Consider the following 23196-nt stretch of genomic DNA (forward strand, 5'->3'; position numbering starts at 1 on the left):
AAAAGAGAAATGATCTCTTAGTCCAAAATATAAATTATAATAAAGTTTATAAATGTTAGCCTATTCTTTGTCCCTACAAACCTTTGTTTGAAAATGTATTTGACTGGAAATTTGCTACTTCATTACCATTTACCCTTCCATCCTTAGTGCCATTTCCAGAGAAGTAGTGGAAGGTGAAGGCTTTTCTTCCCAAACTTCCATTGCCTAGCCCAGCATCTAGGATTCTAAAGATGATTAATGTTCGTGTGGAATATTACAAAAGATCCAAAGTGCAACTAGACATTTAGATATTGAAGGTGGAGCATGTCCAACTTTTGTGTAACCTGAGCCAATAGTAAGGTAAAGCTAGAATTCACCCATAATAGTCTTCTCCCCAAGGTTGATATAGTGTATCTAGTACACTTACAGTCAGTATTCTCAGAGATAGTTAATATTTAGTGAATCCAGCACATGAAGGATTTTTAAGATTCAAAGCAGACTGTATCTAACAGGTATGTTTTTAAATCAGTGGAATCCAGGCTCCAGCACTCTGTATTAGCTATATAAAGCTTAGTAGAACTAAAACCGTAACTGCTAGTTGAGGGCTTTGTCCAAATGTGACAAGCCAAGATCATCCAGCTCAGGACTGGAAATCATTTTTTGAAGTAGAGACTTCAGAATCAAGTCTTCCTTAGACGAGGCAGAGCTACTAGTGAATCGGATTAGGGTTTTTAATCATCCATAAATGAGGAGCATGGTAGATGTTTGAAGAGTTAAGTATGTGTAAGCCAGAAGAAAATAGATGTGATCTGTCAGAATTTGGGGTGATAATTAGGTAGCATGATAGAGGACCAGTACTGCTGGGGTGACAGTGATGGCATTTGTTGTTTATATCCTGACTTGTTCCAGAAAGTATATGTGGCAGTCCGGAGATCATTGATACAAGCTAAGATTCTTTATAAATAATTGGCTGGCCATCATCTTTATTAACTTAGATTTTCTTTTTCTTTTTTTTTTTATTAACTTAGATTTTCTTTAAACAATAGAAGTATTAAAGATTATGAAATAAAGTACTACTATTCTGGTATTGCTAACTGAATATATGTAAAAAATTAAATATAGTCAACTTAAGTTTTAATTATATATAACTGTTCCCTATCTTACCCTTCCCTTATCCCACTAACCTCACTGAGGACTGACGAATGAAGAATATTTGGTATTATCTAGTAGATATTTAGTAAGCAATTGGAAAAGAATGAACATACAGCTGTGTGATAGTTTGGGTCAACCTAGCTGGAAAAAAAAAGATTAAGCAGATGAAAGTAATTCTAATATGAATCCACTAATTGTGTTTATTTTGATAATTTATCTCTCAGCTAAAAAGTTGCCAAAGAACGAACCACAGAATCCAGGAGCAAATTCTGCCAGAGGAAGAGGAGTAGACCTTACTGAACCCACGCAGCCAACCAGGAGTCAGTGTTGTAGTAACTAAACCTCCAGTTTGAACTTCCTGGAATATTCTTCTGCTTCCTAAATGTTAATGACAGTGGAATTGGAGCATTTAACCAGCCCAGTATGACTTCCAAAAAGAAGAGACTTACGATAGAGTCAAGTTTCTAATACAGAATTATTTTAAGTGTTTTGAACTTAATTTTTAATAACATGCATGTGACCCTCTGACTAATATTTCAGAAGTAGAAGGGGGGAATGAGAGCTGTGTGTGTACGCTTGTTTCCTTGGACGGTTAGGGGAATCATTTCTCATCACCAGGGATAGAGACAAATGATGTAAACCCACAGTTAACCAGCCACTTCTATGTAAAAGATTTGGAACTTATTAATTTGGGCTTTTCAAAAGCATTCTTTTTTTAGAAGGAAGTTCTAAAGATATTTATGCTTAGCTACAGTATTCAGGAAACTGGTAATTTCTCTTAGTATGCATATTTAAAATGTACATTCCACATTTTAACAGATTAGCCACAAGAAAACAGTCCCACATCTTCAGGGAGAAAAACACAAACATTAGTGGCATCTAAATTATAGCCAGTCTTGGTATTTTTAGTGGGTTAAAAAAGGTCAAACGTAACCTCATCTTGTTTTAGGAATATGAAAATTGAATGCATCTTGATAGTGTTCCCTTCAAACATGTGAGCTCTTCAACAGAAATGAAACAAACCAGGTGTCTGTGATTTCTGTTTAATCACTGCTGGCCATTACATAGGTTTTGTTGTTTGGGGGCAGGGAGGGGGCCTTTGTTCCCTTTGGACATAATATAGTCAATGCACTAACAATTATGTACATTCAAACTTGATTATTTTAAATTCAATTTTCAGCTGTACTGTAAATAGAGTACTGCACTGTAGTCTCCATATATGTTTATTACTTTCCTGTAATATTTAAGAGTTGCTTAAAAGTATACAAAATGTACAGTTACTAAAACAGCTAATTTTTCCTTTTCTCTCCCTTTGAAAGGAAGGGGCTTCAGTTGTTCCTACATGGCTAGAACCATAATAAACAATGTACCAGTAATTTGTAACATAACTATTGCAGTATGTTAGTAACAGTCTTGCAGCCTTGTTTTCCAGAGTTCATTTTATTTTGATCAGTTCAGTATATTGCACTAATTGTTTTAGGTATTTTCATTATATGAAATCTACCATGTGTCAGAGATGATTTAATCTATTTAAGTGTTGAACTGCTAGCAGAACTTGTACATTTACCGTAATTCAGAATTAGTAAGGAAAACAGTTCACCAGTGTTTAGTTTTATATTGAGGTGCTCAGGTTGGAATAAAGTGGTATAAAAAGCAAGTACTGGTTTTTCTCTTTCTTGGCATGGAACAGTGAACATATATATATAAATAGTATCATGTAACCTAAAATAATGCTTTTATAGTTTCCTTAATATGTTCTTTAAAATTTGTGTGGTATTGATGTATTATCCTAATATCTGGTTCTTTGAAGAACTGTCTTTACATTTTTGTACTCTTAGATAATCAGAAATTTATCTTTTTATGTCAGAAACTGATACTCACTTCCCTTGAGAAGTATTACCATGACTGTAATGTTGTCTCTGGATCCAGCCACTAAAGCCGCACTTACAAGTTCATGGCTAATATACTTGGCTGCACCTTCATAGAAATTTTTAATGCATGATTCTTTTTCACTTGAATTTTTTGACACATCTACACTGGTTGGTCCATTTCTTTCTTTCTCACTGTATAGATGATGATTAGTCATTTCTGATGGAAATGTTTCTGCATTTTTAGGGTTAGAATATTTTGAATCAAACAAATTTTCTTTTGTATTTATAGTTGGCACACATTCTGTAGATTCAGATTTATACTGAAACAATATATGGATATTACTTTCTGATTTAGTATTGCTTAGTTCATTGATTAGGAAAGGCTCTTTGGATGGTAAAGATTGATTTTGTGTGATACAATAGTAGGTGTCTTTATATACTTGAAACATTGTCATTGCCAGTGCAGTGACTTCCTTTGTATCCAAAACTTCCCAGAGTCCGTTAGTAGCTAAGATAAGGAATTGGCATAAGTCATCGATAGGGACAGAGATAGTTTGAGGTGCTGGGATAATGGATTTTTTCAGTTTGAGATTTCCATGAAATCCAAGTCCTCGTGTGGTTTTTATTTGCCCTTCTAGGAGCCCATATGGTTCATTTGAACTAATTATTGCTCCATTCTTAAGTAATCTTCTTCTTTCAGTTATGTTTCTCGTAGTGTGTTCTTTGGTTATGCAAAAGCCTTTTCCATTTCTGCATAAGACTGCTTGTACATTACCTAGAAGATTATTAGAAAAAATTGATCTTAGAGATTTAGTGACCAATTGTATCAAAGTACGCTTTTAACTTTATTCTGTTTCAGTGCATAAATAGGCCATTTTAAAATATTTTTTACATATGTGAAATATTAATATTGGGCGATTTATGGTCATTAAGATTTGACTGAGAGGTGAGTTTGTCCCTCATTTTTAAGTAACTTAGTGTTCAAAATACTGCACTTAATATTAAAATAACTTAAAACTACAAATAATAAAAAATAACCATCAATTTTTTATGAAACAGCTGAATATTTATACATCCAAGAGTTGAACTTTTTTATGACCAACATATATTCCATAGGGCAGACATTTTTTAAATGTTTAAATAAATGCCTTTTTAATTAAAAACAAGCATTGATTTTTTTTTTTTTAAGTGGAGTTTGATAGTTTTGTAACTGGTAAAAGTTAAAACCTGAACATATATATAGGTGTGGGTGATGAAAAAAATTAGAATGCCACTGTTAATGTCAGTCTTAATAGTTTCATGTTGTGTGGTTAAAAAGAAATTAAATCGATTAGCCATGTAAAGAAAAATCCATATGTATTATTAATGTGTTAAATGGATAATAGCTAGCCAATATTAAATTAAACCCTTTGATTGAAAACTGAAATCTTAAAAGTTGATTGTAATTTGTTCATGGTTCATATGAACCTGTGATGTGTGCTTCGTTGAAATCTTAAGAAAATCTAAACAGTATTCTGAACAGATTGAGGGATAGTTGTAATACCAAAACTTTCTTTGGTTTATTAAAAAACGATTCACAGAATTTTTTAGTTTATAAGCAATAAGTTTTTCTTGATATGGAGTCATTTATCATTTATAAAAGGGTATATAAATTATTCTGAGATGAGGTTAAAGATGTTTGAATATTACAGTGCCTTTGAGAATTAAAATTCCTTGGATCATGCAGAATTTACATTAGAATACTCTGGTTTCAATCATAATACCATACCTGGAATCTGAGTTTTGTTGCTACAGAGGTTCAATTCTATCCCCAGTTTTTGAGGTAAAGAAATTGAGATTTTAGAAGGCTATAGTCTATGCAATTAGTATGGTTGGACCGAAAGAGCTTAAATTAATGAAGAATTAGTTCAGACATAGACTGAGCCTGTTGGCTCATTTATATAATGGGAATTATAAAAATAATGTGGAAAATGTTTTTAAAACCAGAGACTTGTGTGATAGTCCTGAAAACTACATGACCTCTTTCACTTCTCTGTGGTTTGGTTATTAATATTTTGTATTAGCTTGTCTTTTTTGCTGGCCTTTCTACTTAAACTCTACAGAAAGAAAAAGTAAAATTCTTGACTTTTGCTGAGTTATAAATTATTACTATTCCAGCAAAGCAGCATGGATTGATACTGAACATGCCACCTGGGTAAATCGAATTGTTTTATTAGGAGGACATGTGATTCAATATCTCTTTTAAATTATAAATTTCCTATTAATGTATGTACATACACAAAAAAATAATGTAACCATTGCTTTGAAAACGCAGGAGACATTTGGCTCAGAAGAGTCGAATCCACTGACTTCATAAATGTTTTATTTGCATGTGGCAAGTCAAAGTCCATTCAGCAAAAAGAAAAAGTATTATTCCTCTATTGTGTGATTTGAAAATAATTGTTGTTACAGTGGAATGGTGGTAAACTGGTATTTTTTAGTTGCGTCTACAGAGATTGGTAAGTATATTCTTATGCACTAGGTGCCCTTCCCCGCCCGTCTCCCCCCCCCACCCCCCCAATTGCTGTGCTGGACAGGAAATGCCATTTTGGCTTATTTTACTATTGTGAACATCCCTTGGGCTTAGTACAGAACTTTCTTGAAGGGATATTATATCCTGGTTGCACTTTTCACTCTACCATTTACTTGCTGTAAATACTTCTGGTTGACAAAGTTTATCCTGATGAAAAGGGAAATAGTGCTTCCTGAATAATTCACATTCTTTCCTACGAGAATGGTGCATGAAGGAAAAAGTAAAGAAGTACCCGCTATAATCTCAACTATTCATGCATAGCCCAGGAAGTGTAGAGGATACGTAAGATTCAGGCCTTGGAGAGTACTGTTGGAACAAATGAAGAAAGATTGTGCAGAGTTAATAATTGTATTTCCTGGGCCTCAGTGGCATATGCTGTCAGCTGCAAATTGGGTTGTTGAAAGCAGTTGACTACATTAAGCTGAGAGCTAGGAAAGAATAATGAAAAGTCCCAAGGAAAATGGGAAATTGGAGGAAGATTTAAATAACACTGTAAGTTCAAGTGTTTGGAGAATTGAAAGGGGAGAGTAACCTGTCATGACAATTTAAAGATTGTCTTGGGATCCCTGAGTGGCACAGCGGTTTGGCGCCTGCCTTTGGCCCAGGGCACGATCCTGGAGACCCGGGATCGAGTCCCACGTTGGGTTCCCGGTGCATGGAGCCTGCTTCTCCCACTGCCTGTGTCTCTGCCTCTCTCTCTCTCTCTCTCTCTCTCTCTCTCTCTCTCTGTGACTATCATAAATAAAAATTAAAAAAAATAAAATTAAAAAAATAAAGATTGTCTTTAAAGAAAGGTTCCTGTAACATCTGTGAAGGGAATGAGAATAGGCAGTGAGCTGAAGACCCTTAAAAAAGTTTATGTGAATGTGGGCATAAATATTTCAAATTTCTAGACTAAGGTACCAGCTTCAGTTCGGAGAGACTGTGCTCTTCAGCAAACACTATCAGAACAAAGGTGGAACAGGGTTACTGCAAGAGGGTTACAGGGGGATTAGAGAAACTGCTTTGAGATGATACTCAAGCCTTTTCAAGATGGCATGTGTAGTCAGGCAAAAGTGTTCCTTAGGCAGAGAGCAATTATGCAACTGCCTCCTTGCAATTGCTGGGTTACCTTCAATTTAGGAAAATGAAGGGTACTCCTATAAACTTCAAAGTGACCTTAGAATCACAAACAGAATTCTAGATCTGAATGGGCGAAATCATGATTTTTTTCCAGCTATAGCCACTCACTATTGAAAATAATAGGAAATTTTTAAAAAAGAACTGAAGGAAAAGAAGAAAAATTATATGTGGTAGAAGGAAAAGGAAACATACCTAGGATGTAGGAGTGTCCAGAAGTAAAAATGTAGCGCCCAGGAATAAAAAATTACTTTGGAAGAAATAACTTGGGGAAGTGGAAACACTTGGGCTTTAATTCCAATTTTATGTGACCTTCATTTAGTCACTTTATTTCCCTCAATTACAGTTTTCCACCTGCAATGTTATTTTTTGTCAAGGTTATTGTGAAGATTTAAGAAGGTAATTTAATAAGTAGAAATTTGATGAAGGGTTTTTTTTCTACCCCCCTTTGGGTTCCATGAAGGGGAAACCAGAAGAGGCAATCCAAAAAAGAGATGAAGCTATAAATGTTTGATTTCAGACACACTAAAAAAAAAAAAAAAAAAATTTTTTTAAAAGATTTTATTTATTTATTCATGAGAGACATAGAAAAGCAGAGACATTGGCAGAGGGAGAAGCAGGCTCCACGCAGGGAGCCTGATGTGGGACTTGATCCCGGATCCAGGGATCACACCCTGAGTCAAAGGCAGGTGCTCAACTGCTGAGCTACCCAGGCATCCCAAAACTTGTAATTCTTATGTGGTAGATTTATAGGCTTAAAGAAGTAAGGAGCAATAACTTAGATTTTGGGAAATGAAATCGTTATTGGGGAAGGAAAAAGCAACTGAAAAGGAGCATGAACAAATAGAAATTCAAACATGAATGAGATCTACCTAAATTGGAAGCATACAGACCTGTATATAAATTAGGTCAGGGAAACAACCTATATCCAGTTTGTCTGCAGGACTCATTTTGGCAGAAAAGGCTGAATTTGTTTGTATGCATGGACACCAGGTTTATGACTTCCTACTGATGATCGGCATGAGAGCCTTGCTGATGGGAGCTAGTTTTCATTGAGTATTCAAAAGATACCTTTGTTCGTTTTGTAGGCTATATGAGCATGAAACTCAAATTCACCGTTGTACATCTGGAGCCTAACAATACTTTACATATCAGTAACAACTGTCTATCAAGTATTTGTTGAATGTGTTTTCAGAATCAGATTTGTATATATGAGTTCACCAACATACCCCAAAGAAAGGAGAAAGGGAAGGTAAAGCATGTAAAAGGTGTTATTTAAGAATATGTTTTTTGTTATTTTTTACATAAAATAAGGTGATTCTGGAATTGAATTAGGTTTTAAAGAAAAAGGATGGGGCTGGAAGTAATTATCAGAAACTTGTTTTAGTGACCTAGTTTTGTGTCCCATGAGCTCCTTCTACATCCGGAGACCAGTGATAGCTTTACCCAATGCTTTTCTACTATTCACAGTTCCTCAGTTGTTGCCCACATCAAGCCCCTGTCCTCTTCTCATGGTTACCAGGTGATTCCTTTATCTAATCCTTACAACCTCGAGGTAAGGATACCCACATTTTAATACACAAGAAGAATGAAGCTCACCAATTTTATAAGGTATCACTAGTACAAAAGTAGTTTCTGGGGCCTCATTAAAAGGAATTATTAAGAACAAATATGTACTGGAGCACCTGGGTGGCTCAGACTCTTGGTTTCGGCTCAGGTCATGATCTCAGGGTCTAGAGATCAAGCCCCACATCAATCTGCACTCAGCACAGTCTGCTTGAGATTCTCCCTTGATCTTGTCCTCTTTTGTCCTTTCCCCCTACTCCCTACTCTTTCGTGTGTTCTCTCTCATTCTCTAAAACCTAAAAAAAAAAAAAAAAAAAAAATTTGTACAATCTAGACCTAAAGATAGTGGGATAGATACACTAAATTGCTCACTTAAAAATGCCTGTTTACCATTCCAGAAATCCTAGGGGCCTTGAGAATGATCTTAAGAAATCTACTCTGTCTTTGCTCTATGAATGGAGCAAGAAAGCCTGGATGACAGTGCATCTCTTTACAGTTTATTGAATATTTTAAGCCCACTATTGAGACCTACTGCTCAGGGGAAAGATTGAAAATATTACTGGTCATTGACAATGCAATGGTCACCCAAGAGCTCTGATGATGCACAGCAATATTGATGTTTTCATGCCAGCTAACACAGCATCCATCCTGCAGCCCAATGGATCAAGGAGTCATTTTGACTTTCAAGTCATTACTAAGAAATACTTTTATGAGGTTATAGCTACTATAGATAATTTTTCCTCTGATGGGTCTGGGCAGAGTAAGTTGAAACCTCCTGGAAAGGATTCACCATTCTAGATGCCATTAAGAACATTCATGATTCATGGGCAGAGGTCAAAATAACAACATTAACATGAGTTTGGAAGTTGATTCCAACCTTCATGGAGGGTTTCAAGACCAGTGTAGGAAGTAACTGCAAATGTGGAAATTCAAGAGAACTAGTGGAGACAAGCTATGACTGAATTGCTGCAATCATGATAAAACTAATGGGTGACAAGTTGCTTCTTACAGATGAGCAAAGAAAGTGGTCTCTTGAGATGGAATCTAGTCTTGGTGCAGATGCTGTCAAGATCATTGAAATGACGACAAAGGATTTAGATTATCATATAAACTCAGTTGATAAAGCAGTGTCAGGGTTTGAGAGGAATTACTCCCAATTTTGAAAGAAGTCCTACTGTGGGTAAAATATGATCATCACATGCTACAGAGAAATCATTCATGAAAGAAAAACCAAACGATGTAGCAAACTTTGTTGTCTTATTTTAAGAAATTACTATCGCTACCCCAAACCTCAGCAATTGTCACCCTGATGGGCCAGCAGCCATCAATGTCAAGGCAAGACCCTCCACCAGGATCCCTGGGTGGCGCAGCGGTTTAGCGCCTGCCTTTGGCCCAGGGCCCTGGAGACCAGAGATCAAATCCCACATCGGGCTCCCGGTGCATGGAGCCTGCTTCTCCCTCTGCCTATGTCTCTGCCTCAATCTCTCTCTCTCTCTCTCTCTCTCTCTGATGACTATCATAAATAAATAAATCAATTAATTAAAAAAAAAAGACCCTCCACCAGCAAAAAGGTAACAACTCACTATTGAGACCTCAGATGATTAGCATTTTTTAGCAGTAAAATATTTTTCATTAAGGCATGCTCATTGGCTTTTTAGACAATGTATTCTATACTTAGTAAACTATAGTGTGATCATAACTTACAGGCACTGGGAAACAAAAAAAAATTCATTTGACTTGCTTTATCACAATATTTGCTTTATTGTGGTGGTCTGGAACCAAACCCACAATGTCTCCTAGATATGACTATATATAAAGAGACAAGTTTTAAAAAGTCTTGTATAATAAACATATATATACACATATATATAAATACCACATATATAATATGAACCGAATAGTATAAAGTCTGGGAGAGAAGAAATAAAAGTGCTGTTGTAAGGATTTTATTCTGTATACAATATGGTATATCATTTGAAGATAAGCTGAGAAGTTAAAGATGTTTACTATAAACTTCTAAAATAATATAACAAAAAAAATAATATAACATAGCTAACAACCTAACAAATGAAATAGGAATAAAATCAATTCAAAAGAAGGTAGTAAAAGAGATGATAATATACAATTGTGTATCCACATAGAAAAGAATGAAGTTGGGCCCCTACCCCATGACACATACAAAATTAATTCAAAATGGATCATAGACCTGAATGTAAGAGAGAAAACTAAATCTCTTAGAGCAAAACACTGGTGTAAGTTTTTGTGGCCTTGGATTAGGCAATGGTCTCATCAATTGATACGAAAAGTGCAAGCATCACAACAACAGTTGCTAAATTGGATTTCATTAAAATTAAAGTATTTTTTGCTTCAAAAGATAACAAGAGAAAAAAAAAAAACCATGGAATTAAAATGTTTCCTAATCATCTGATAAGGGACTTGTATCCAGAATATAAAAAGAAATTTGCAACTCAATAGACAAGTAACTTAATGACAAAAGATTTGAGTAGACATTTCTCAAAGGAAGATATTCAAATGACTAATAAGCACTTGAGGTATTCAACATCATGAGTCAACAGAAAAATGCAAGTCAATACCACTTAATAGTGGCTATGAAGGTGGCTAAAGTCAGAAAGACAGCATCGGGAAAATGTGTAAAAATTAAAACCCTCATATATTACTGGCAGGATAGTGAAATGGTGAAGCCATTTTGGAAAATGGGGCAGTGCTTCTAATGGTTAAGTATAGAATTACCTTATGATCCAGCAATTCCACTCCTCGGTATATACCCAAGGTAGTGAAACATGTCCACACAAAAACTTATGCACCATGTCCATGCCTGCATTATTCATAATAGCCAAAAACTAGAAACAACTCAAATGTTTTTCAACGGAATAAATGGAAAAACAACATGTGGCATAACTATACAGTGAAATATTCAGCAATCGAAAGAAGTACTAATGCACGTTAAAATATGGATGAACCTTCAAAAACATATGAAGTGAAAGAAGACAGGCACAAAAGAACACAAGTATATTTATAGGAAGTGCCCAGAATAGGGAAATGTATAGAGACAAAATGTAGATTAGTGATTGCTTAGACCTGAAGAAATGGCAGGTTAGCGACCTGATTGCCAAAGGGTACTGGGTTTCCTTTTAAGAGGACAAAAATGTTCTAGAATTGACTGGTGATGCTTGCACATATCTGTGAATGTACTAAAAACCATGTACACTTTATGTGAGTGAATTGTGTGCTTTTGAATTATATCTCAATAAAGCTATTAAAAATAAAAGCAATGGGGAAAACAAAGGGATCAAATAAGAATCCCTTATATCTATGAAGAACTAGTGTGGTTGATTAGAAATGTAAAATTTGTGGTTTATTTGATGCTAGGGAAAAAGTATAATTACATATTCTGTATGAATACATTTGTTAATGTTTTAATTCTATGAGGATCAATTGAAGTAAAATAGGAGAGCACCAAGAGAAATTATAAAATGCAATATAAATGGGAAGCACTAAGAATAAAAAATCAAGAATGTCACTTTGGAAGTATTTTTTTCTACATGCACAGATTCAACATTTATTCAATGGCTTCATTATTGCACTCATGTTTCATTATAAAGTGAGGTTTTTGTTTTGTTTAATTCCCAAGTTGTGATGACACTGGTATTTCACAGATTTAAATATATTTGTACTGGAAATACAGGAAAAATATAGGTCTTGCTTTATAAAATACAACATGTGCTCTTGAAAAATTTCTGCAAAAAATTTACTCTTTGTAACCCATTTAAATCACTTTTTTTCAGGAGCACTAGTATCATCAATCATGATCTCCTTTTCACAAGTTGGAACTTTTCCCTACATATTTGTTTTTATTAAAATGAAGGATGCCTAAATGAAAACAATTTAACAGAATTATGTAAGCGTGGAAATTAGATCCAACAAATGTTTGACCTGGAGATTAGAACCAGCCAAACAGCAGTGATCCTGGAAGTAGTGAATCATGTAAATTAGACATTTAATGATAGCATCTAGTTATTCACTGTCTCATAATTTTTCCTTTAGTTCTACAGGAACCCTGATGTGTAATGACATTTTCTAGTGGAGGTCCCACGTCCAAGAATATGGGTTGGTTCCCAGAGTGGTATGAAATCTGAAACCTGTGCATGAAGTAGACCTGCTCTAGCCATCTGGAACCTCATTACAAAAAGAATTACAAAAATTCTGAGGAAAGTGGCATTGCACTTGGCTTCTTTATATTGCTTAATCTGGAGTACTCATCTTGAGCTCAGAACCAGAGCTAGATCAGAAACCCGCTGGCTTCAAGGGACCCTGACGTTATAGTGGTCTTTGTGGTTATCTGGTTTTCTCAAATACATGGTCCCACTTGCTGAGGGCCAGCCTCCTTAGGTTTTGGAAGCAATTCCCTTCAGATGCAGCATGATATAGTGGGCTTGAGTTCCAGCTCCAATTCCTATTATCTCTGAGACCTTGAACAAATTATCTCACCTCTCCCAGCTTCCATTTTCTCATCGGGAAAAGTGGGGTAACGACACTTAGATATAGGGGTGAGGGAATAGAACAAATGTGTAAAGAGCCAAACTTGGAGCAAGTAGTAAGTCCTAGAGATCTAATGCACAATATAGAGAATATAGAGAACAATACTGTATTATAATCATCAAGCTTGCCAAGACTAGAATTTAATTGTTTAAACCACTAAAAAAGAAATGATGAGGACACCTGGGTGGCTCAGCGGTTGAGCATCTGACTTCAGCTCAGGTGGTGAATAGAGTCCCACCTTGGGCTCCCTGCATGGAGCCTGCTTCTCCCTCTGCCTGTGTCTCTCTGTCTCTCTGTGTCTCTCATGAATAAATAAATTACAATCTTAAAAAAAAAAAAGAAATGATAATTATGTAACATTGATAGAGGTGCTAGTTATCACCTGAATGGCAATCATATTACAATATATAAATGTATCATGAACATATTTTATACTTTTTAAGATTTTAATATTAAATAAGTGGACACTATTATTAATAACTACACAGGGGCACCCTACTGGTTCAGTCAGTAGACCATGCAATTCTTGATCTCAGGATTGTGAGTTTGAGCCCCACATTAGGGGTAGACTTTACTTAATAATAACTATTCATGAAAGGGATAGTGGAAACCCAATTAAGCATCCCATGGAGCTCAGCTTAACTTTGCTAAGAATGTTTTACGTGTGGGCTTTCCATTTTGTCAAGCTCCTAGGCTAGAACTTTTGCACTAACTGAAAAAATTGCTTCTTGAAATACAATTTTAAAAATACAGCTATAGGGCAGCCCCAGTGGCTCAGTGGTTTAGCGCCGCCTTCAGCCCAGGTGGAAACCCAGGATCGAGTCCCATGTTGGGCTCCCTGCATGGAGCCTGCTTCTCCCTCTGCCTGATGATGTCTCTGCCTCTCTGTGTGCCTCTCATGAATAAATAAATAAATATCTTTTTAAAAATACAGCTATATTTTTGGAGAATAGAATATATGCTTATAAACTTGCACAAACTATTTTCTCTAAAAGTAAATGGATGCTACTTGGCCTGTGAGCCCAAGTGATCTATTGAAAATATGTTATTAGAATAGCTGACCAGCTTAAACAACCAGACTTGTAACAATCCTCAAAGAACTTTCCATTTTCCTGAAAAAGGGAAGTATGGGAAATGTTTTTTGTTTCATTAGATCTAAGCAATAAATGCTTTGCCTTTCTCCACAGCTGAACTGCTACCCCATTTAGAAAATAATGTTTTGGTCAAATTATATGTTCCTCCTTGTGAAAAAAAATTACAATTATTTTTGTGGTCTGCAATCTGCATTTAAACTGTGGTTGTTGATCATTTCTTAAATTAGTCAATGGAATTTTGAGGCATTACTAAGTCACTAAATCATAGGTCACTAAATAGTTCTGGAAGCAAGAGAAATTTTGCTGCAAGGAATAAAAAATAAATGTAAGGTGTAATGAGCACCACTCAATGTACATACCAGTGTTTGCAACATGAAGTACTCCAGAAATTATCTGTGGCATCACCTGGGAAGGGGAATTCTTTGGCAAGCCATCATCATTACTGATTCTCCAATTCTTCTTAGTATAGGGTGTTTTAATATTGCCTTCCAATATACAAGTAACTGCAGAACAGCCACTCCATCGAACCCTGGACACTTCATTTCTTCCAAGAAGTAAAAGCCTGTCCATTCTCCAAAATGCTTTTGCAAAGGCTTTGTGTATGTTCTCATACTCACATTTCCCTGTTTTTCTCCTTTTCTTTATGGAGGAAAAAAGTTCTTCTTTGGCTATGTATTCTTCCCTAAATACTGTGAGAAAGGAATTGATTACATTTTGCTCTTCAGAAGTCATATGGTAGGAAGGATCAAATCTGGAAAGCTGATGGAGAAATAAAATTGGGAGTTCCACTGATGTCAGGTTTGCCGCTGAGGCACCATGATGTCCATCAAATAAACCAAAAAAACACACATCAGGTTTTTTGCCAAAATTATCCACCACAGTGAATTTATCATTCATGTCAGCTTTCCATGCAGAATTTCCATCTTCACAAATGGCTACACCTTTAATCAATACATGAGAGATTGTTTGAGAATATATGGAACTCCTGTGAACGTTATCAATCATCTTATAGTATGCTGGTATTTGTTTCTGCCAAAGTAGCTCAAAAGCATAATTAATGCTCTCTAGGATTTTTTCAGTGAATAAAGAAGATGACAATAGTTTAGTGATTATAAACTGTCTCTGAATGGTAATTACTGGGAGCGCTGGTTTCTTTTCACCCATCCATTGAAACTCCAGGGTGGCCAGAGCCATATGTTGCTTTTTATGGAGGAAAGTTTCACGTAGGTCAATTTCATGCTTACATATGGAACAGGGAAATGTAATCATTTGATCACAGGACTGCGGCTTCTCATGGTCTTCAGAGTATTTTGAGTATCTTGATAATCTCGTTTTCTTCCTTCTAAAGTACCTCCTTCTCAGGGAAAGTGGGGTCTCCTGATCTGAATCATGTGTTGATTTTCTCACATTCCATTCCCTTGATTTCCAAAACACTCTGCAAACAGGATAAACGATATTTACATGCCAGGGGTGACACATTGAAAGTCTTTTTTTTTTTTTAATAGATAAATTATTATAGAAAGGAAGAGTGAACATCTGGAGGGAGGGGCAGAAGGAGGGAATCTTCAGGCAGACTCCCCACTGAATGCAGAGCCCAACTCAGGGCTTGATCTCAAGAACCGTGAGATCCTGACTTGAGCTGAAACAGAGTCTGGTGCCTAACTGACTGAGCCTCCCATGTGCCCCAATACATTGAAAGTCTTTTCAAGCAGGTCTTTACCTTTACAATTTGCTTTAGTTCCTCACAATTTAATGTGGGCCTACCATTGAATATTCTGATGCTGTCATTCCCCAAAAAAACACACAGGAAGTACTAAAAAAAAATGGTGATTGAATTGTGTATCCCTGAATAAAATTAGGCAGACTCTACAAAGTCAACCAGAAATCTAAGAATAAATACTCAAAGAAATCAGCACAAGATCGTATCCCAGGCATGTGAAAGTACATACATGCTTGAGACCTAGGTATTTGATTTAAAATTTGAGCATAATTATTTGTGTACTCCATTTTATCTTGGTGAAGGTACTTTTTTTTTCTACTTAAAAGGTTCACAGGAAAATGAATAGGGCACCTGGGTGGCTCAGTGAGTTAAGCATCCAACTCTTGGTTTTGGCTCCTGTCACGATCTCAGGCTGGTGGGATTGAGCCCTGCATGAGGCTCTGCACTCAGCGCAGAGTCTGGTTGAGATTCTCTCCCACTTCCTCCCCCTCAGCCCCTTCCCCTGCTCATGTGCCCTCTCTAAAATAAACTAATAAAATCTTTAAAAACTACTTTAAAACCTAAAAAATCAATTTAGTAGCTTTAAATGTTTATGACATGTGACAATGTTAACTTCAACTCAGCTTCATGTAAGTTCTATTTAACTTCAACTTAACTCATAGAAGTTGTATTTGATGTGAGTACATTTAATGTGTTAGATGGGCCTACAACAATAAGAATGCCTGAAGCCCATAGGGACTTAAACATTCCAAGCATAAAACAGGTATTCAGAATGCTGATACTTGTTAAAATAAGAAATGAGTCTATTTAGTACTAATGACAAAATAATAGTGATATCTCTGAGCATAAAAGTAATGCATTTCATTTTTAAGTTCAAGACAAAAAGATACAAGCTAGAAAATGTGTTCTTGTTTCCAAAGCCCCACCCTAACTCCCAAATTCCAGCCTTAGTTAATGGCTGTTATCTGTCTTTCCAAATATGTATATATAAGATATATTAGAATATATTAATAATATATTTATTATATGTCAATATATTATAATTATATACATTAAATATAAATATATTATAACCATACGATGACTATTATATTACCTACAGTAATATAATAATATATTAATAATATTAACATTGGTTACATAAACATATTTACATACATAATATATATGTCATCTTTTCTGAGATGTAAATGAGTCATATTTGCATACCATCCTAGAATCTGCCAGTTTTATTCAATACTAAGTCATGGCCTCATACTGAAAGTTTGTATATGGAGACAAAAAACAATATACTATGAACAATGTAGAGTTTGGATTTAAAAAAACTGTCTTCAAAAAAAAAGTCTGTCTTCACTTACAAATTAAGCTTCTCTGAGCATCTGCTTTCTTATCTGTAAGTAAGTAGGATTATTTATAGCATCAAATGAAGATAAATGGTGAAGCAATTGGCAACAGGGGCCACTTAAAAAGTGCCTGCTCTGGGATCCCTGGGTGGCGCAGCGGTTTAGCGCCTGCCTTTGGCCCAGGGCGCAATCCTGGAGACCCGGGATGGAATCCCACGTCAGGCTCCTGGTGCATGGAGCCTGCTTCTCCCTCTGCCTGTGTCTCTGCCTCTCTCTCTCTCTCTCTCTCTCTGTGTGACTATCATAAATAAATAAAAATTAAAAAAAAAAAGTGCCTGCTCCTTTTACCCTAAGCAAAAAGGATGCTGAGAACTGTACCAAATGGAAACATATCACATGTAGACATGAAATTATAACACTTATGGGAAAATATATTCTATATAAAACTAATTAAAGAAAAAAATCAGTAAATCAATGGGAAAGGTTTTTTTTTTTAGGTAATCTTTACACCCAATATGGGACTTGAATTTATAATCCTGAGATCAAGAATTGCATGCCAGCCAGGAGCTGGGAGAGGATTTTTTCCATAGCAGTATCTGAATCAGTGTTTCAGAATTGAGATATGTGTATTTATTAATATGTTGTGGTAAATTGTATATATCATTGCATCCCTACAATTGTTAGTATAACAAATAATAAAGTGGATATATAAAATCAGACACAATTTAGGAGTGCCTAGCTAAGTTGGAGGAGCATGGGACTCTTGATCTTGAAGTAATGAGTTCAAGCCCCATGCTGGATGTAGAGATTACTTAAATAAATAAGTAAGGACTTAAAAAAATGGAACACAATTATGAGTAACGCATGTAAATTAAAAATGAATGCATAAGTAAAGTAATACAATGGCTATAAAAATAGGCAAATATCTTTAAGATTTTTCCCAGTAGAATTTTCATCCTATATGCTATACTATTTCTAGGGAGGAAAATTTTCTGTGGTAAATGATGAATAAGATGGTGTACCATGTGATTGGCAAAAGGCTTTAGCAACCTTCGTATATGGTTTACACGTGGCAATACGATTAAAAATTAAGCAAAGCTCTGAAAAGTTTGACATGTTTGCTGCTTTCTTCATTTGTATTTAATTCCTTAAAGGGCATAACTGTAGTGAATATAGCTACCCATTCCTATTGTAAAATTTTATTTACAAATTTCCACTTCATAAATGCTTCTAAAACTATTAGCATATTGGTAGGCCTTCTTGGCTTTGCCTCAACAACAAATTTTTGTGTTTTTTTAAACAGAAAAACTTAAAAGTACACAAAAATAGAAGAGTATAATGAGCCCTCATATGCCCATCATCAGCTTCAACCATTATCAACATTTTTCCATTCTTGTTTCATCTTTGTCTTCAGCCATTTTATTTTTTTATTACATTCTATTTATTTTTACTGGAATATTTAAAATGAAATACCAAAATTATATCAATTTCACTGATAAATACTTCAGTCTCATCAACAAATTTAATCAGCATCCATTCACTTCTTCAATATCTACAAAAGGCTAACTACTGTGCATAATGCTGAAGCAGCACACACAGAGAAGGCTGGAGGCTTTGAGGGGAGGAGTTTGCAGAGCCTCATATGCTCATACAAAGAATTAAACAGGTCAGATGAGGCCCAGGACAGTGCCCACACAGGGACTTAACCCCTTATCTAGATAGGAGTGGCATCATGACACCTGAGAAGCCTACTTCAAAAACTCACAGTTGAAAGATCAAAAAAGAGGGTCCCAGGCAAATCCAAGGGAATGACTGGTTAGCAGGAAGAAAGAGGAAGAAGACCAGCAAAGGAAATGGAGGGGCAAGCAGAGAAGTAGGGGGAGAAATGAGTACTGGCAAAGCTATTAAGCTCTTCTTGCCAAAATGTTTAACAAATATTTTTATTTGCTATTATTTGATCATGTTCATGTAAAGGTTGCAGTTTTCCTGAGGCTTGATGAACTGCTGGGACAATATTTAAGGCACCCTGCTACTGTGATTCAACTTATAGTCGATCCTTTATACCAGAAGTTTATGTTTCTCTATATAGAGAACAGCCATAATACAGTTCTCTCTCACAGGGAGCCATTCTTAGAATGTAATGTGTTATTCATTCATTCAACAAATACTTGAGTCTCTGTAATATGCTAGGTACTGTTTAATTTGCTGGGAATACAGCAGTGACCAAAACAGGCATGGTCTGTGATGAAGTTTATATTCTGAAATGAAGGCAATAAATAAAAGAAACATGTAAACATATAATACCAGATGGAGTAAGTACTAAAATGAAAAATATAATGGAATAAGAGTATAGACAGGTGCCTGGGTGGCTCAGTCAGTTAAGTGTTCACCTTCAGCTCAGGTCATAATCCTGGAGTCCTGGGATCAAGCCCTGCATCAGGCTCCCTTCTCAGCAGGGAGCCTGCTTCTCCCTCTCTCTCCTCCTGCTGCTCCTGATGCTTGTGTGCATACACTCACTCTGTCAAATAAATAAATAAATACAATCTTTAAAAAAAAGAATAAGAGTATAGAGAAGGATTGAAGCCCTCCTTTGTACAGGGTAGTCAGAAGAATATATCATTTCCCCATGTACATAGTCTAACAGGAAGCCAAGATTTCAACTGATAACTAAGAAAGTGGAGGAAAAAGAATACTGCAGATAAAATTGTTCATTGACTTACAGATGGCAACAGACACATGAAAAAATGCTCATCAGGGAAATGCAAATCAAAACCACAATGAGATAGATATCACCTCACACCTGTCAGAATGGCTAAAAATCAAAAACACAAGAAACAAGCGTTGGCAAGGATGTGAAGAAATAGGAACACTTGTGCACTGTTGGTGGGAATGTGAACTGGTATAGCCTCTGTGGAAAACAGTATGGAGATTCCTCAAAAATTAAAAATATGGGGATCCCTGGGTGGCTCAGCAGTTTAGCACCTGCCTTTGTCCCGGGGCATGATCCTGGACCAGGGCATGAGTCCTGCGTTGGGCTCCTTGCATGGAGCCTGCTTCTTCCTCTGCTTGTATCTCTGCCTCTCTCTCTCTCTCTCTCTCTCTCTCTTTCTCTGTGACTATCATAAATAAATAAAAATTAAAAAAAAAGAAGAGGTGGTATATATACACATAGTGGAATATTATCCAGCCATAGAAAAGAATGAAATCTTGCTATTTGTATCAACATAGATGGATCTGGAGAGTATAATGGTAAGTGAAGTAAGTCAGAGAGAGCTGACATTTCACTTATATGTGGAATTTAAGATACAAAGCAAATGAAGAAAGGGGAAAGAAAGAGACAAACCAAAAAAACAGACTCTTAACTATAGAGAACAAATTGACGGTTACCAGAGTGGTGGTGGGTGGGAGGATGGGGGAAACAGGTGAAGCAGATTAAGAGCACATTTATCATGATGAGCTCTGAGTAATGCATAGAATTGTTTAATCACTGGGGCACCTGGGTGCAGTTGGTTAAGCATCTGACTCTTGATTTCAGCTTAGGTCACCATCTCGGGGTCATGAGATCAAGCCCTGTTTCAGGCTCTGTGCTCATTGCATTGTCTGCTGGAGATTCTCTCTCCCTCTCCCTCCCCCTCTCCTTCTGCCCCTCCCCCCATTCACTTTCTCTTTCTCTCTCAAATACATAAGTCTTTACCAAAAAAAAAAAAAAAGATTTGTTGAATCACTATATTGTACACCTGAAACGAATGTAACTCTGTATGTTAATTACACTGGAATTTTAAAAAAATGTTCTTTGTCATGCAATAGAAATAAGGAAAATTTACCTGAAAGCACTATTAATTTCTGTGCTCATTTGGAATCTTTACGTTCCTTTTTCCTCTCTTTACCACCTTTCCCCAGCCTTTGTTCCTCCAAGTTTGGATATTGATGGTGATGGATGTAATGGAGGTGGTTACGATGGTGGTGGTAGTGGTGGCGGCAGTGGTGGTGGTCCCACTGATGTAATGGTACACCCCTTTGTGTGGAATGTTTACTACATCACCTGGAACCTCAGTCAGAACTCTCTCTAGGATTCTGAAGGACTATGAAGCAGTAAGGGCACAAACTGTGGTAACAAATTGTGCTTGAAATTTCTGAAAGAAGAATCATTCGTTAAATATACTGTCTTGTGCCTGCATAATAGGATTACAAAATAAGAGGAGTGACTATCAAGTAAGGTTTTTTAATTATAAATCATGGTACTTTCAAAATACTGATTCCAGAAGGCTGGCCTTAATATACAGACCATACACTCAGAGGTAAAGTATCTCAGGCCATCTCTCGAGGATGCTTTCTCCCACCTGCCCCGTAGGGTCTGTCCATTCCATCTCACTGCCCCGGGTCACTGCCTGAGTTATAGATCTTGGTTGAACTGTCTGTTGTCTCTTGAGACTGGCTTGACTCCTGCCAATACTTTTAGTTCCTAGGTTCGTAATCCAAAGTTGCATTCCTCCCTCTCACCCCAGGATGGATTAGAACTAGAGTTCCAGAGCAATTTATTTGCACAGGACAACTGCTTACTGAACATTTCCACGGGGATGTATTATAGTCAACTCAAAGTTAACATGACCAAAATGGAACCCACTACATTTCCTCCAGAATCTCCCACCATTAACTTGGTTAATGGAAATTGTTTTGCAGAATCCCTTTCCTTGTGTGGTTCCAGGTTAGACTTGGCCAAGGAAGGAATTTTGTGGTACCATATCTGAATGCCCTCATGGTTCGGCATGACCTGTAGATGCAGAGGTGCCTGGCAGGTTCCAGCTTGTCATTGTTTTATTTTGCCTCCAGCTCTTCCTCTGGACTGTAGGCTCTGTTGACCAACAGCAGCCCCAGACCCATCAACAAATGCCTGCCCTTACACCCATAAAGGCAAATGCTTCTTCTAGACTTCATCAGTCTCTGAGTTCCTACTTCCATAGCTGGACATCCTTGGCTTTTCAGACTGACTGGTGGGAGCTTTAACTCCCTTACCCAGATGTTCAGTTGCTTCCACACACAGTTGCAAGGCCTAATTTCAACAACAATAAGTATATTCCATGTCTGAGGGTTCAGGGTCTACTGTTTGAACTCTAGATGATATAGATGCCTCACTACCACCACCTGTTCTCCTTTTCTGGATGTCCAAGATCTGTTAGACATCTCTCTTTAATATCCCTCAGCTCATCTACTTGATTCCGTTTCCACTGCTTTCACTGTTTTAGGGTGCAAAAATATTTTGCCTGGATTACTACACTGGCCACCTAGCTGCTCTCCCCATGTCTGGGCTGGTTGCTTCTCAATGCATTCTCCTTGGAGTAGCCAGAGGTGATCCAGCTTCCTAAGGCTTGATACGGGCTTGCCCTGGTTCCTGGGATAAACTCCCTTATGTATTTGACAAAGCTCTGCCTCCTTCAGTCTCTGTTAATTTGTCTAGCTTCACCTCTCATCATTGCCCCCTCACCCCATGCCAATATTGTGCAGAGCCATTAAAGAAACCTTCCCTAGTTCGGTAGGACATGACAGTTAATTGTTTTTATTTGAATTTCTTATTATTCAGCTGCTTTTTAATTCATACCACATATGCCAGTACTGCATATTCATTTCCATCGGCTGCATCATTCCCCTTGCCACAAATTGGGAAGGAGTGAAGCATGTTCTTTAAGCAAGTACTGAGTCTCCTTTAGGCTCTCACTTCCTGGGATGGGGTCCGGCAACTTGCAGGGTGGCTGTGGTATTCATATCTCACCTCCACATGCAGCCATCAAGCCCCGCAGGGATTAGAGTAGTAGGAAACGCTGCCTTACTGGTGACTTAACGGTATCTTTTTAGAGGGGTAAAAAGGGAGAAAATATACTCCTCAAATACTTCCCAAAGGAGAAGATGGGTCTATCCCTACATAGGTTCTCAGCAGATTGTTTTCTTCCAAAGTTCATTTGTGGTCTGTTAATTTTGTCTATCAGTTGATTATGTTACCTATTTCACTGACTCAAAAACATGTTGTATTTATATTTATTGATTGATAGATACCCAATTAATGCCTTCTCCTTTTTAAAATAGTCAAGCAATACAGAAGTATGTAAAGGAAGAGCAGAGGTCTCCCTTTCTAAAGGTAACCACTGCCAAAAAATCAGGTGTATATTGTTCCAGAGCGGTTCCTATGTATTTACATATATATACACGAATATATAGAAGCAACCTA

General features: G+C 36.6%; 2 protein-coding genes and 1 long non-coding RNA gene across 4 annotated transcripts in view; 2 read left to right on the plus strand and 1 right to left on the minus strand.

Moving 5' to 3' along the window:
• RAB5A (RAB5A, member RAS oncogene family) overlaps positions 1-2788 on the plus strand; it is a 29005-nt gene extending 26217 nt beyond the window's left edge. The window contains exon 6 of the mRNA XM_072792938.1: positions 1356-2788. Within this exon, the coding sequence (XP_072649039.1) occupies positions 1356-1471 (116 nt within the window). The 3' untranslated portion in view covers positions 1472-2788. The remainder of the gene's footprint in view (positions 1-1355) is intronic.
• PP2D1 (protein phosphatase 2C like domain containing 1) lies at positions 1770-21009 on the minus strand. Of its 2 annotated transcripts, XM_072792934.1 has the most exons (4): positions 20801-21009; positions 19367-19494; positions 14273-15348; positions 1770-3777 (listed from the first exon to the last, which is right to left on the minus strand). In XM_072792934.1, exons 3-4 carry the CDS (start codon positions 15180-15182, stop codon positions 2990-2992), a joined length of 1698 nt encoding a protein of 565 aa, XP_072649035.1. In that variant the 5' UTR covers positions 15183-15348; positions 19367-19494; positions 20801-21009; the 3' UTR covers positions 1770-2989. The 2 variants fall into 2 exon arrangements, with proteins under 2 accessions (XP_072649035.1, XP_072649034.1); XM_072792933.1 differs by lacking the exon at positions 19367-19494.
• Positions 7235-14552, plus strand: LOC140614102 (uncharacterized). Its single transcript, XR_012014995.1, has 2 exons — positions 7235-7961; positions 12325-14552. It is a non-coding gene; the product is annotated as an uncharacterized lncRNA (long non-coding RNA).
• Positions 21010-23196: the final 2187 nt, after the last annotated feature.

This window comes from Canis lupus, chromosome 22, assembly GCF_048164855.1.
Source record: "Canis lupus baileyi chromosome 22, mCanLup2.hap1, whole genome shotgun sequence".
NCBI classification, from domain to species: Eukaryota; Metazoa; Chordata; class Mammalia; order Carnivora; family Canidae; genus Canis; species Canis lupus.